The sequence below is a fragment of the Morus notabilis genome, unplaced genomic scaffold (assembly GCF_000414095.1).
Source record: "Morus notabilis unplaced genomic scaffold, ASM41409v2 Scaffold1408, whole genome shotgun sequence".
Lineage (NCBI taxonomy): Eukaryota > Viridiplantae > Streptophyta > Magnoliopsida > Rosales > Moraceae > Morus > Morus notabilis.
The window spans coordinates 32,172-45,944 of record NW_010366970.1 but is presented as its reverse complement, the minus strand read 5'-3'; the positions used below and the strand labels follow the sequence as shown (position 1 = coordinate 45,944).

Genomic DNA, 13,773 nt, shown 5'->3' with positions numbered 1-13,773 from the left:
AGAAAGCTAACAAGCAAAAAGAAATGCTCTTTAAGTATCATGTATAGAACGCTAATAGATCTACTAATTTTGATACGTTATATCAAGTTTTTTGTATTAAATTCTCTGTAAAGTTTATAGTTTATTGATTAATAAAATATTTTTTGTATTAAAAAAACGTTTTAATAGGCCGTTAAAGAATAGCTAAAATAGGGTGATAAAGTCATTGAAAAGAAGAAAAAGATCCGCATGTGATATTATTGCAAAATTTTGAAGACCGAAAGCTATTTGAAAAAAAAAAATGTGAACATAAGGGCCCAACCGGGTTCGAACCGGTGACCTCTTGATCTGCAGTCAAATGCTCTACCACTGAGCTATGGACCCCTAGTGACTGTTCTTTGAACATCCTATATTATTTAACATTTTACTCAAAATTTTTTTATTTTTTATTTTTATTTCATTTCTCCCCCTTCTGATCAAACATAACCTCCTTGATTTTATCAATTCCATCTTTCCAAATATTCGCCGTAGAGTGAATTAAACCTTATATGGAGCCAAAGTTTATCTCATTTTTTGCTAATCAAAAAGTTATTTATTTCACAAGTTCATTGCGCAAAGTGGTAGTGATAGTAGGGCTTGCCATCCCAAAAAGGAATAAAACCAGTAAACTGAGGCGATATAATCCATCTAGTTAGTTCATCCAATTAAATGACCTTACAGACAAATTACGAAACAACTGTAAACAAGCCATAAAATCAGGGATCACTTCCCATTGAGGGCAATGAGAACCCTGCCTCAAAGCACGAACAAGCTCCAAACAGTCGCTTTCAATGAAAATAACTTGGGAATTTCTCAGTTGAGCTGCTTGAAATACGTGCAATGCTGCCATAAGCTCAGTATGAAAGGCTGAGACAACGTTAACAACGCCAGTCCAAGCCAGCACCGGCTCTCCATCATGGTTTCGAAGCATAAATGCAAGACCTGCAGACCCATCCTTATAGGATGCATTAAAATTTAGCTTAAGTTGATTTGTAGGTGGAGGCTGCAATTTCTGATTGCACATCGATGAATTAAGGGTTGTTCTTTTGTATTTTTGAGTTATAGTGACTTGAGTTGAGTTTGAGTTATAACTTGAGTTTGTGTTTGAATGTGCATATTTGAGTTATGATTTGAATTGAGAATCTTTTTAAGTTTGTGTTTGGGTAGGTCCAAACTTAAATTTTTATTTAGATTGGATGTGCATATTTGAGCATTATAGTGTTGGAACACTTTACTGTAACACTGTTTTTAACAGTAAATCTGAAATTAAACCGGCAAGGTAAAATGCAGGAAAATAATACAGGAATGTAAAGAACATCAAAAAAATGATATCGCAGTTCAGTGCGCACACCTACTCTGCGGGGCCACGCCCAGACAATGAACAATCCACTAAGTTCAAAGGATTACAAACACCAATCGGACTTATACACTCAAAGACTCCCTCCTTGACGTTGTCGCCGCCGTGTCGAATCTCCTTAATGGCATTGTCCAGCGAGCACCACTCGTCTTCAAACTGCACGGCGAAATTCCTTCGGCTGGCAGTGCACTTTCTCCCGAAAGCTTCTAATCCTTCTCCCGAAGGACGATCTTCAATCAACACATAAAGGCTTGCTCTCACATAGACTTTTTCTGAATATTTCTTCTATAAAAACCATGCCCCAAAGGTATCCTTTGATTACCCAATATTTTTTTCAAAGGGCCCAAAAACTCACGTATGCCACTTATGTATATATAGCAAAGTTGCTCATGTGTCTATCCAGATTTTTCTGTTTTCAGCCCTGTGTCCCCACACCATGTTTTGCCTCTGTCTTTTTTTTTTCTGCCGTTGCACCTCTAATTCAAAACGCTCCTCAAGCTTGAAGATTTACCAGCCATTAATTCCCCCAAAAGTCCACTCTTCATTTTCAACAATCAAATCCTTTGATTTGTAGTCCATAAACATGACAACAAGACTTTTCTTAAGAGGTTTACCAATTTACAATGCCAACCAATCTTACAACTAATTTGCCAAAAATAAGCCAATATAAAAATGCACTAACAATCTCCCTCTTTGACTATTTTTGGCAAAACTAACATTACTAACAAAAAGATCCTATTACAAGATAAAAGATAAAATCCAACTAAGGGAATTAAGAGTTCTCCCCCTTTTTGACAAAATATAGCCAAAGTTAAAAATATTACTAATAGAAAATCCTTTTAGAAGATGTTGTCGCAGAAAGTGTTGCAACACCTGATATAACACTTTCTACAGATCATCTTTCAGGGTTATTGATCTCTGCAAAACACTTCTCCTAAGTCCTCTACGAGTCTTACTCCCCATGAATATAATATTCTTCCAGAAATGGTTGACATTGCCAAAGTTTGGCCTTTTTCCTTCTTGTTGAACTTCTTAGTGCCATCAAGTAGTGAAGAGTGTGAAACTGAACCTCCTTCTTTCAGAAAATCTATTCATGCTACAACAGACCAACTCCCAAAATCTCACCAAACAAAGGGTTAGTGAACTGCTCTGATACCAATTGTTAGGTCCGTTTTTATCCTGGTGCCACAAGTGGTGTTGCAACATTTTACTGTAACACTGTTTTTAACAGTAAATCTGAAATTAAACCAGCAAGGCAAAATGCAGGAAAATAATACATGAATGTAAAGAACACCAAAAAAATGATATCGCAGTTCGGTGCGCACATCTACTCTGCGGGGCTACGCCCAGACAATGAACAATCCACTAAGTTCAAAGGATTACAAACACCAATCGGACTTATACACCCAAAGACTCCCTCTTTGACGTTGTTGCCGCCGTGTCGAATCTCCTCAATGGCCTTGTCCAGCGAGCACCACTCGTCTTCAAACTACACGGTGAAATCCCTTCGGCTGGCAGTGCACTTTCTCCCGAAAGCTTCTAATCCTTCTCCCGAAGGACGATCTTCAATCAACACATAAAGGCTTGCTCTCACATAGACTTTTTCTGAATATTTCTTCTATAAAAACCATGCCCCAAATGTATCCTTTGATTACCCAATATTTTTTTCAAGGGGCCCAAAAACTCACGTATGCCACTTATGTATATATAGCAAAGTTGCTCATGTGCCTATCCAGATTTTTCTGTTTTGAGCCTTGTGTCCCCACACCACGTTTTGCCTCTGTCTTTTTTTTTTTTTTTTTCTACCGTTGCCCCTCTAATACAAAACGCCCCTCAAGTTTGAATTTTCCCCAGCCATTAATTCCCCCAAAAGTTCACTCTTCATTTTCAGCAATCAAATCCTTTGATTTGTAGTCCATAAACATGACAACAAGACTTTCCTTAAGAGGTCTATTAATTTACAATGCTAACCAATCTTACAACTAATTTGCCAAAAATAAGCCAATATAAAAATGCACTAATATATAGTATTTTAATAAAAACTTAATGGTGATGAAAAATTTTAATAGGGTATATGGGTGGAGTTTTATTCGACTTTGTGAATGCATAGAAAGACAAATCATCTCAATCAGAATTAAAACGAAAAAGTTATGGCATTTTTAAGAATGTAAAAAATAATGTTCATTAATTTAAGTTTGAGTTTATGAACTCGAGTTGAAGGGAAAACTTGAACTTGAGTTTAGCCCCAAACTCGAGTTTAAACTCAAGTTTTACAAAAGGACATGAACTTAAATAAAGTTATAACTCGAGTTCAAACTTTTTCTGAATTTCCTTAGAAAAGAACAACCCTTAAATGTTGATCCATTTGCAACACAATCCTTAAGTGCACCCTAAAATTCATTAAATCTAACGCGAACTTGAAGCATAAGAGCCTGCATATCAGGGAGAGGGCCCGAAAAAAGTGCGGCATTTCTGGCCTTCCAAATAACGTCAATAAAGATAGCCGCTAAAATTAGATTGTCATTATGAGAAAAATGGTATCCAATAATAGAGGAAGGCGGATGAAGAAGGGCCTTGAGAAAGTCCAAAGGATTATCGACAGTGACTCTGCTCCAGTCTATGGACCACCCCCACCCAAACCAAAGTGATCTCGCCACTATGCAATTCTTAAAGTGATGCAAGACAGACTCCAAATTTTCAAAACAAAGCGGATAAATCTTTGAAAGATTTTGTTGAGTAGGAAGAATGTCCTGACCCATCCTCCAAAGCAATAATTTGAACCTGTCATGCAATTTGGAATTCCACAAAGCCTTTCAAATTTGATTATTTCGATTGAAGGCATCTCTGTGAGCTGCCTAATACGCTCACTTGACAAAAAACTTCACATTTCGTGAGCATTTCCTATATAGGATATCATCCAACGGAGCGGGGAGAGTTTTCAATTCCAAAATTTTAACAGCCCATTCACGATGAAACATGGAAAATACTCTATTGACATCTAATGAATCTCCATTAGCGCTCCGCAAATGATGCACCATAACTGTTGGCTCAATTTCCTGTTGAAACGCCGATCTTGAGATTGGAAATACATTAGGAATCCAATGATGGAAACATCTCTACCTCCTTCAATGATGTAGTAAGATTGAGATAAAATAAGAACATTATGCGAAAGAATGTCCGAGCTACGAGCCTAGCAAAGAGAGAAAGGCCTATTAGAGCAATACTTAGCCCTAAGTAATTAGACCCATAAAGCTTGGTCATTAGCTGCAATCTTCCACGTAAGCTTTGCCAAGAAGGCATTATTGATATCCCGAAACTTAGGAAAACCAAGTCCCCCATGAGCTTTAGGTTGACAGAGTGAATCCCAAGACCTGAGAGTTAACATCCTGGTCTTATGAATATCTCCCGACCACCAAAATCTGCGTGCCGCCAGCGCATCCAACTGATCACAGAATGTCTTTGGAAGACTAAGCAAACATTGGATAAGAAGGGATACTTTGAACCACACTTTTTATGAGTGGTTCGACACGCTCTAGATAAACACTTGGCCATCCACCCCTCTATCCGCGCCATCACGCAGGCTTTAATGTGATGAAAATCCAATGATTTCTTACGACTAAGAATCAGAGGATTTCCTAGATATTTAATTCCATTATCGCCCTCCCTCATCCCAGCCACTTGACTAAGTTCCCTTCGAAGCCGGTTGTGACAATTAGTGGAGAAGATAAACCTAGACTTACGCACACTGCCTTATGCAAGCCATAACATGATTAACCTTAGCAGAATTTGCATGACAGAAAACAATCGTAGCATCGGCAAACATGAGATGGAACAATGAGGGAACATTACGACCAATTCAAATCCCATGAATCTGGTCATTCTCCTCCGCCCTAAGGAGCAACCGAGATAGAACTTTAACACCAATAATGAAAATATGTGGCGAAAGCATATCCCCCTATCTGAGCCCTCGTTGAGGAAATTTTTTTTGAAGAGGGCTGCCATTGAGAAGCACCGAAAAGGTAGTGGTAGTAACACATGCCTGAATCAAAGAAATAAAATTTCATTAAATCCAAAGCATCTTAAAACTAAGGACCATTCCATCCTATCATATGGCTTATACATATCCATTTTAATGCCTAAAAGTCCTCCAAAGCCAGTTTTTCTCCTCATCATTTGCATAATCTCCCTAGCAAGAAGGGAATTATCCGATATCCACCGGCCTAGTACAAACTGTTGGTAACCGAATCGAATTCGGATGCGGAAGCGTGGTGGTACGGGGAAGCGGATCGTGTATAACAAAAATTTTCATAAAACCTTTGAGATACTCTATAAATTATATTAATTTATGCACGAATAAATTAATCTTATTAATTTATTTATTAAGAACTCAATTAGGAAAAATACATGGAGGCCGACTCAGTTGATAACTTAAGTTCTTTGAACTCGAACAATCCTTGCTCCAAAGCTTTGTGTTTAGAAAACCAATGTCTTCCACGTCAATTTCTAGAATTCACGAAGACGTGTGTGTGGGCACACATGAGACAAAACGGGTTACAATAAACACTCGAATTTCCACAAACACCAACGCATGCACGATTTGAAATTTTTGGAGAAAAAATTTTTCCTTCCCTTCTACAAAGAGAATTTCGGCCAGCACTATCAAAATAGGGCAAAAATTGTTTTCAAAAATTGTATCCATAATTTTCTACAATTCTCTTATTTATAGAGTAGAAGTCAAACTTCTAGAAGGAATCAAATCTCTATCTCCAATTTGAATTTCGAACCAAAATTCTCCCCTATCTTTTCTTCTTACGGCTGGCCAACCATAACGGGATTTTATCCCTGTGTAGGCGCCAATATCAGATAGGGAAGTAAGAGAAAAATCATCCTTTATCATGGAGTCTAATTTTGACTCAAATTTAAATTCCAATTTAAGTCAAACTTAAATTAATTTAAATTCTAAATTGAACAACTTATCAAATAAGTTTAAATAGATAAATCTAGATGTGTTCAAATTCAAATTTAAATAATCACATTATTTAAATAATAATTAATTCTTAATTAATTATTTTTGAGTATTTAATTTTAGAATTCCGTAATTCTAAAATTTTTTTTGTGTCTGGTAGAATTACTAGGACGACGTGGGCACTAATGGACCTATAATCCCGAGCTCCAATAAAATTAATAATTAATTAAACACTTTAATTAATTAATTAATTCTATTAATTCCAATAGTTACTCCACTATAAACTTGGAATTGCACTCTCGAAATTATAGACGTAAATTACTTCTAAATTGTGAAGTGTCCATTTGATATGGTCATTGCATATAGATCAATCATCCATAAATAATTCATAATTAGAGCAAGGTAAAATCCGTTAACCTCTCTAATTACTTCTTTATCCTTGAGTACCATTGATTCTCTAATGGACAGTGATTCATAAAACACATTCATGAATCGGAGCTCCTACTGGTCCAAGTACCGAATCAACCCTCAAGAGAATTATTTATCTACTTCTTTCTTAAGAAGGAATGGATTCCATTTGTAATAACATTCCCGGCTACCTACTTCATCATGTCTCCAAAATACAAGGAATAGGATTCAGGATCTCAGAATCCGTACCGAGTAAATCAAAAGACACAAATCCATAAATAGGAGTTTGTTAAGAACTCAGGATTAAGATCATTCTATATATGACCATCGGTAGACTCAATTAGAATTTCTATACTTAACAGAAATTATTAAAAATTCATATTGTGTCTGTGTCCTTGTTCCACATAATCTCATTATGTGAAATATACTCATTCAATATCTCACCATATTAACAGTGCAGATAACACCGTTCCATTCTAAATGAGAATGACATGTATTAATAATGTTTTAATTAAAGATTCTGAACTTTAACTAAATTCATTATGAACATTGCCTTTTGATTATTATCCTTAAACATTATCCTCTCGTATATGAACACAATTTTTTAAACAATTTTTCTACCCTAACTATTAGGTGGCCGAAATTCTCAAAGGAAAAAAAGAGAGGAAAATTTTTTCTCCCAAAATTCCACATCGTGCATGCGTTGGTGTTTGTGGAAAAATTTGAGTGTTTATTCAAACCTGTTTTGTCTCACGTGTGCCCACACACACGTCTACGTGGAATCAAGAAATTGACGTGAAAGACTTTGGTTTTCTAAACACAAAGATTGGAGCAAGAATTGTTCGTGGTCAAAGAACTCAAGTTATCATCTGAGTCGGCCTCCAGGTATTTTTCCTAATTGAGTTCTTGACATATAAATTAATGTGATTAATTTATTCGTGCATAAATTAATATAATCTATAGAGTATCTGAAAAGTTTTATAAAAATTTTTGTTATACACGATCCGCCTCCCCATCACGCTTCCGCATCCGAATTCGATTCGGTTACCAACACATATCCCCTGCAAGGCTATCAGCCGGAATCAAAAAGCCTCCGAAGTACCCCAATCGCCTAAGAACAAAATCCATCCACCCCACATCAACCTTAGTTTTCATGAGAAAAATAACTTCCGGATTGTACTTCCGGACATAGCCCTGAAAGGCTAAAAATGTCGGGTCTCTTGCGAGACCTCAGAAATTCCACGATGAGACTGACATTTCGGGGGTGGGGGCATGATAAGGTGCGCCTCCTCAGCCTCACATCTATCAAGAATCGTATGGGAATCAGTCACGTCACCTATTGACTTTATAAGATTGGGCTACAGAAGGAAGGCCTAGTCCCGTAGATAGAATGAAAAGACTTAGCATGTGTTTAGAGCAAAAATTCGTGCTATGATTCAGTTTATGATTCGTGACTCGTTATAATATTCTTTTAAAAAAATATACATAAATTAAAAATAATTCTAAATTTATGAACCAAATGAGATAAGGCAACATGACCATGACATTCTCTATAGGAAGCCTAGAGGAGGCCCTCAGGCCCAATAGAGGCCCTCAGGCCCAAAGGAGAAGATACACCAACTTGACTTAGTTCAACGTCAGCAGTACCACCGACAATATTCTCCACACGGTCACATGAGGTAGCAATCAACATATCTTGAAACACACGCTCATGAGGACATCTGGGACGTGTCACAAGGGCATTTGCAGCAAGGCCCAGTTGACTCAGCACGTCTTGCGCCACAGCCTGAGGAAACCCTAGTGCGCTGAGAAACAGCTCCAGCCGCCAAGCTTGACGTCGCCGAAGTACCACCAGCCTCCGCCGTCTGAAACACATCATATCGGGGACCAGAAAAAGGATCTATAGGGTTAAAGCACGTAGCCACACCTGAATCTGTCATTAGCCATGGCCCATAAGCACGAACAGTTGAGTGGGAAGGATAAGAGATTAACTCCGGCTGAGAGAGGGAGCAATTTGCTTGTTCATGACCCAAAATTCCGCAATAGAAGCAAAAATTCTGACTGTCGTTTTATCTTTTGTTTTTCTTGGCGTAAGCATATTATTCGTATAGAACTTGTATATAAGTTGAGAAAAGAAAATAGCATATTTCCCTTTATAAAAAAAACAAAAGAAAAAAATTTAGGGCTTCTTCTTTTGGAGTTTAACTTGAGTATGAATTTTGAGTTGAATTTTGAGTTGAATTTGAGTTATAATTTGAATTAAACTTGTAACTTGAGTTTGTGATTGGTTGTGTACATTTGAGTTATAGTTTGAGATAAAAATCTTTTTAAGTTTGTGTTTAAATGAGTCAAAACTTGAATTTATATTTAGATAGTATTTTAATAAAAACTCAATATTGATGAAAAATTTTAATAGGGTATATGAGTCGAGTTTTATTCATTTTTTCGTTGTCAACGCATAAAAAAAATCATCTCAATCAGAATTAAAACGAAAAAGTTATAATATTTTTAAGAATAGAAAAAATATTGTTTATTAATTTGAGTTCAAGTTTCTAAACTCGAGTTAAAAGAGAAACTTGAACTTGAATTTTAGTCATAAACTCGAATTTAAACTTAAATAAACATTAACTCGAATAAAATTGTAACTTAAATTATTTTTTAAAAAAATTTTCACTGAACAAGTCCTTAAAGACCGTTTACTGCTTTTAAAAATATATGTTGTTTTCCTCTGCATGGATCCAAAGGATATACACTTGTCTGTTGGGAGAATAAAAACATATAATAAAATTTGGGAGGAAAAAAAAAAGGAGAAAGAAATCCCGTGACTATTGACATTCTAGTAAGATCTCTCTTTGAATGATTCACGAGAAACAATCAACCATGAAGGTGTTCAAGCCTCTACCAATGCCGGTTGAGAGTATTATTAAGTCATTCCTAATGTCAGATATGGTTGGTCAACAACTCCATACTCCATATCTAGGAATGAATAAATTATGATCATCTTTTTTTTAGCAACCATAAATAATACCCACCCTTTGAAGCATTCAGCAGCCCTATGCAAAAGCATATTCTAGATCACGAGAAACAATCAACCATGAAGGTGTTCAAGCCTCTACCAATGCCGGTGGAGAGTATTATTAAGTCATTCCTAATGTCAGATATGGTTGGTCAACAACTCCATACTCCATATCTAGGAATGAATAAATTATGATAATCTTTTTTTTAGCAACCATAAATAATACCCACCCTTTGAAGCATTCAGCAGCCCTATGCAAAAGCATATTCTAGATGATGCTCCACGTCGCTGTTGACCATAATATGAAAACTAAATGCTGAAAAAGGACACAATTCTTTGTATTGAGGCTGAAGTCCTAACATGCACAGATGGCCGAACCACCCATCAATGGTTTTCCTAACTTCAATCAATTGGGTGGGTGTTCCATTTTCCACACCATAAGCATACCTAGACATGAAAGCCAGGCCAGAGTTGTTTTTAATCGAGGATCTGAGGTTTTAGGCACCAAAAAAGAACCGGAATTACCCTTTTATTTCGCGAGTTTAAAGATCCAAACCTCTCTCTCACTCACAAAAGATTTTAAGTTTCGGTTCAATTTTTCAGCTAGAAATTTCATGACATCTATAATTGTTGACATGTCTGTTTATGTCATAAGAATAAAAGATCAGGTCAGAAACATTTCAATCCATTTTAACTCTACTTATCGAACCAACTAGGCAATTCAAACCGTTTATTTAATTTCCTGAGTTTTTCACACAAAAATGTCGTCAGACAGTTCATCCAATTTCCAAACTTCGGTGCATTCCCAATGACCAAATACATATTATTGTAAATATGAGTTTTTTCGTCTTTTATCATTTATACTTATTTATACATAACTGTAGAACAGCAAAAAGGCCACCCATAATAAGCCTCTACAAGAAGATTTTACATCACACAGGGTGCATATTTACCACCCTTAGAAATACCCTCCTCTCCAAACGTTTTCTATGTATTTCTCATACACTAGTGCCAATCCACTACTATCTTGCTCTAGTTTTTGCTCAACTCTTTAATATCTTTCTTTCTTTCCTCTCTATCTTATATTCGTATCTGTTTTTTCTGTATAGTATATTGCTGTTCAAGCGTCTTGTTCTGCAAATATATCCAACAGAGAGAGTGCCTGTAAAAAAAGTCTAATTAGAATTTGCTCAACTGGGTAGGGTCGACTTTGGACAAACGTGCATACCAATCAGATCAAGGCCTAATTTAGGTGAAAATTACCTCTGGCACGTTTAGCTCAAGGCGGAATTTAGGTCCATCATAATGGTGAAGAATTGGCCTGAAAGAGTCCTCCTCAAGTGGTTCACAAATTTTCCTAGTGACAACTCGCACCTTTCCATCAAAAGAATAGTAAAACGAAGTCATTAGAAACAGAAAAGTAAACCCCCCAAAAAAAAGTTAAAGCAAAAGCAAAAGAAGCAAACAGTACTTGAAGCATAAAGGGGAACGAGGAACCATTAACAAGAATCCAAGTACAACAAACAGTTTTAAATCACGTTAAATAATTCCATCAACCAACATAATCATAATTGAATTAAAGTTTAAAGTAGGATCCTATGATATATACCTGAGCAGGAAAACGTGATTCACCAGGGCATTTCTTGTCCTCCCAAGCCATAGGGTCTATGTTACTCCCTCCAAAACTCGCAGCCTGCAAACAGAGTTTCCATTACCAACCATACTTGCAAATGAAAACTAGAGGATTGAAAACTTTTCTAAATCCCAAAAAACCTTAGTCCTCAACACTCAATACCAAACATAGTTGCAAAATAAAACTGAAAATCATTCTAAATTGTCCAAAAAAAAAAAACTATGAATTCGTCAACGCTTAACACAAAACATAGCTACATATCAAACTGAAAATCGTTCCTTTTTTTTTTTTTTTTGGAAGGACAAACTGAAAATCGTTCTTTTTTTTTTTTTTTTTGAAGGACAAACTGAAAATCGTTCCTCTTTTTTTTTTTTTGAAGGACAAACTGAAAATCGTTCCCCTTTTTTTTTTTTTGAAGGACAAACTGAAAATCGTACTAAGTTGTCAGAGAGATCTATGAATTCCTCTGGTCAACATACACGTAATTCCAAGACAATCTCTCTTAACAAATTATTGGGGAAAAAGAGAACGAAAATACAAACCTCAAAAATTCCATGGAGTTGGTGGGTGGAGTAGTTGTAGAGGAAAAGGGGCAAGCCTGGAGTTATTGCCCTGACTGAATCTCGGTAACGAGGAGGTAAACCTGTATGCATAATTTCATAACGAGAAAAATCATCACTTTATCGTTACACCCGAAAAAAACATGATATCGTAATCAATAATTTAGTCTAAAACGAAAAAACTAATGAAATTTCAATTGTTGAAACTTGAATCTAGTTCTATGCTCAGCAAAAACTGGTGTTTTTCATCAGCAGAACACCATATTGGGACCAGAAAAAAAACACATACCAAAAAGTTGTCTCTTGAGATTCTCTTGCATGGTGTCGTTGTTGCAGACAAAGATGTACCCACCAACGGTCTCGTTTCTAGGCAGCGATTCCGACGGCGGAAGCGTCTTGAACCTCTTTTCAGAAGCACTCCTACTCTCCTTATTATCATTGTTACTCTCCCCATTACTCTTCTTGTTTCCATTGCCGTTCTTCTTCCCACTCTTACCTCCATGAACATCCTCGTTCTTCCCACCTTTCTTGTGACTCTTGAGGCTAAAATCGTTGTTAATGTTATGATTATTCAGAGATTTGGAGTAAATTCCCTTGTTGAATCCGCCATTAACCCCAAGGCTAGCGTCTCCAGGACTCTTCCAATCGTTGAACGAGTTAAAGTCGGAGGCTTTCGGCTTTAAGCTGCTCCAGCTATCCTTGAACGAATTGAAGTCGGAGCCACCGGGCTTGAAGCTGTTCCAGCCATCGTTGAAGAGATCGCCGCCGACGCCGCCGCCGACGCCATTGTTAGGGCTCAGATTGTTACTCGCCGGACAGTTGACGCCGCCGCCGACTCTAATGTCGAAATTCCTCCTCTCGTAGGGGCGTTTCGTCGCGTAAGAGCTGCCCCAGATCGAGTCGTTGAGAGAGAGATTCGCGAGGCTCGAAGCCTGGTGGCGAAGCTGATCGCTGAACTGAAGAAACTGGTTGTTGTTATTGTCCATCTCCGGCGAAGAAACAAAACTTCTTCTAAATTTTCCGATCAAAAATCACAGAGAGAAATCGAGCCTAAATTTAGGGATTTTGCAGAAATCATACAAAGCTTTATTAGAGAGAGAAAAGGAAAGTGAGTTTTGTGAAGTGAGAGAAAGAAATGGTGAGGAAATGGAGTGTTATATAAGGATTTTTTTTTTTTTCTCTTTAGACTGAAAATGAAAACAAAGAAATTTCGTGGAAAGACAGTGAAGATTGCGTGTGGATTTGTAAAAGAAGACAGGAGAAAAAAATTAAAAAATGGAAAGTAATTATCGAAGGAGGTATGATAATTAATTAATTATTAGAGACACTAATGTACTGACAGGTTAAAGGCCTGTTTAGTTTAGTTTACTTTGCTTATACAAATTTTTAATTTAAATTAAAATATAATTTTATGTAAAATTTTTTTATTATAATAAAAAAAATTAGATATAATTTTTAAATTTTTAATTGCAGTGAAATTAAAATTGATGAGCGAGGTGTTAGACTTGAAAACCTCTTCCAAGCACCGATAAGTCACATCAAAGTTATTTTATTTTATTTTATTTTTGGTTTTGCAGACGGAAGGAAATTAGGAAGACAAAACAGTCTGATAAGAGACAGGAAACGACAAAAAAACAACATAGCTAAGATAAGAGCACATACTTTCCTCGTCCAGTTCAATGACTTTGAAAGCCGCTCCAAGTTGTGTCAATAAATTCTTCACCCTCGTACAGTACCCACAATAAGTTTTACTGCCAGTAATTCATAATTAAAACAAACCAAAAAAAAAAAAAAAAAAAAAAAAATCACCAGAAA

General features: G+C 36.4%; 1 protein-coding gene and 1 non-coding gene across 2 annotated transcripts; both read right to left on the bottom strand.

The window, feature by feature from the left end:
* Window positions 1-291: 291 nt before the first annotated feature.
* TRNAC-GCA lies at window positions 292-363 on the bottom strand. Its single transcript has one exon. It is a non-coding gene; the product is annotated as a tRNA-Cys (tRNA).
* A 10,181-nt stretch (window positions 364-10,544) lies between these two features.
* On the bottom strand, window positions 10,545-13,130 carry LOC21386681 (B2 protein). The gene is made up of 5 exons (XM_024174342.1): window positions 12,248-13,130; window positions 11,941-12,041; window positions 11,375-11,458; window positions 11,029-11,139; window positions 10,545-10,927 (listed from the first exon to the last, which is right to left on the bottom strand). Exons 1-5 carry the CDS (start codon window positions 12,942-12,944, stop codon window positions 10,886-10,888), a joined length of 1,035 nt encoding a protein of 344 aa, XP_024030110.1. The 5' UTR covers window positions 12,945-13,130; the 3' UTR covers window positions 10,545-10,885.
* Window positions 13,131-13,773: the final 643 nt, after the last annotated feature.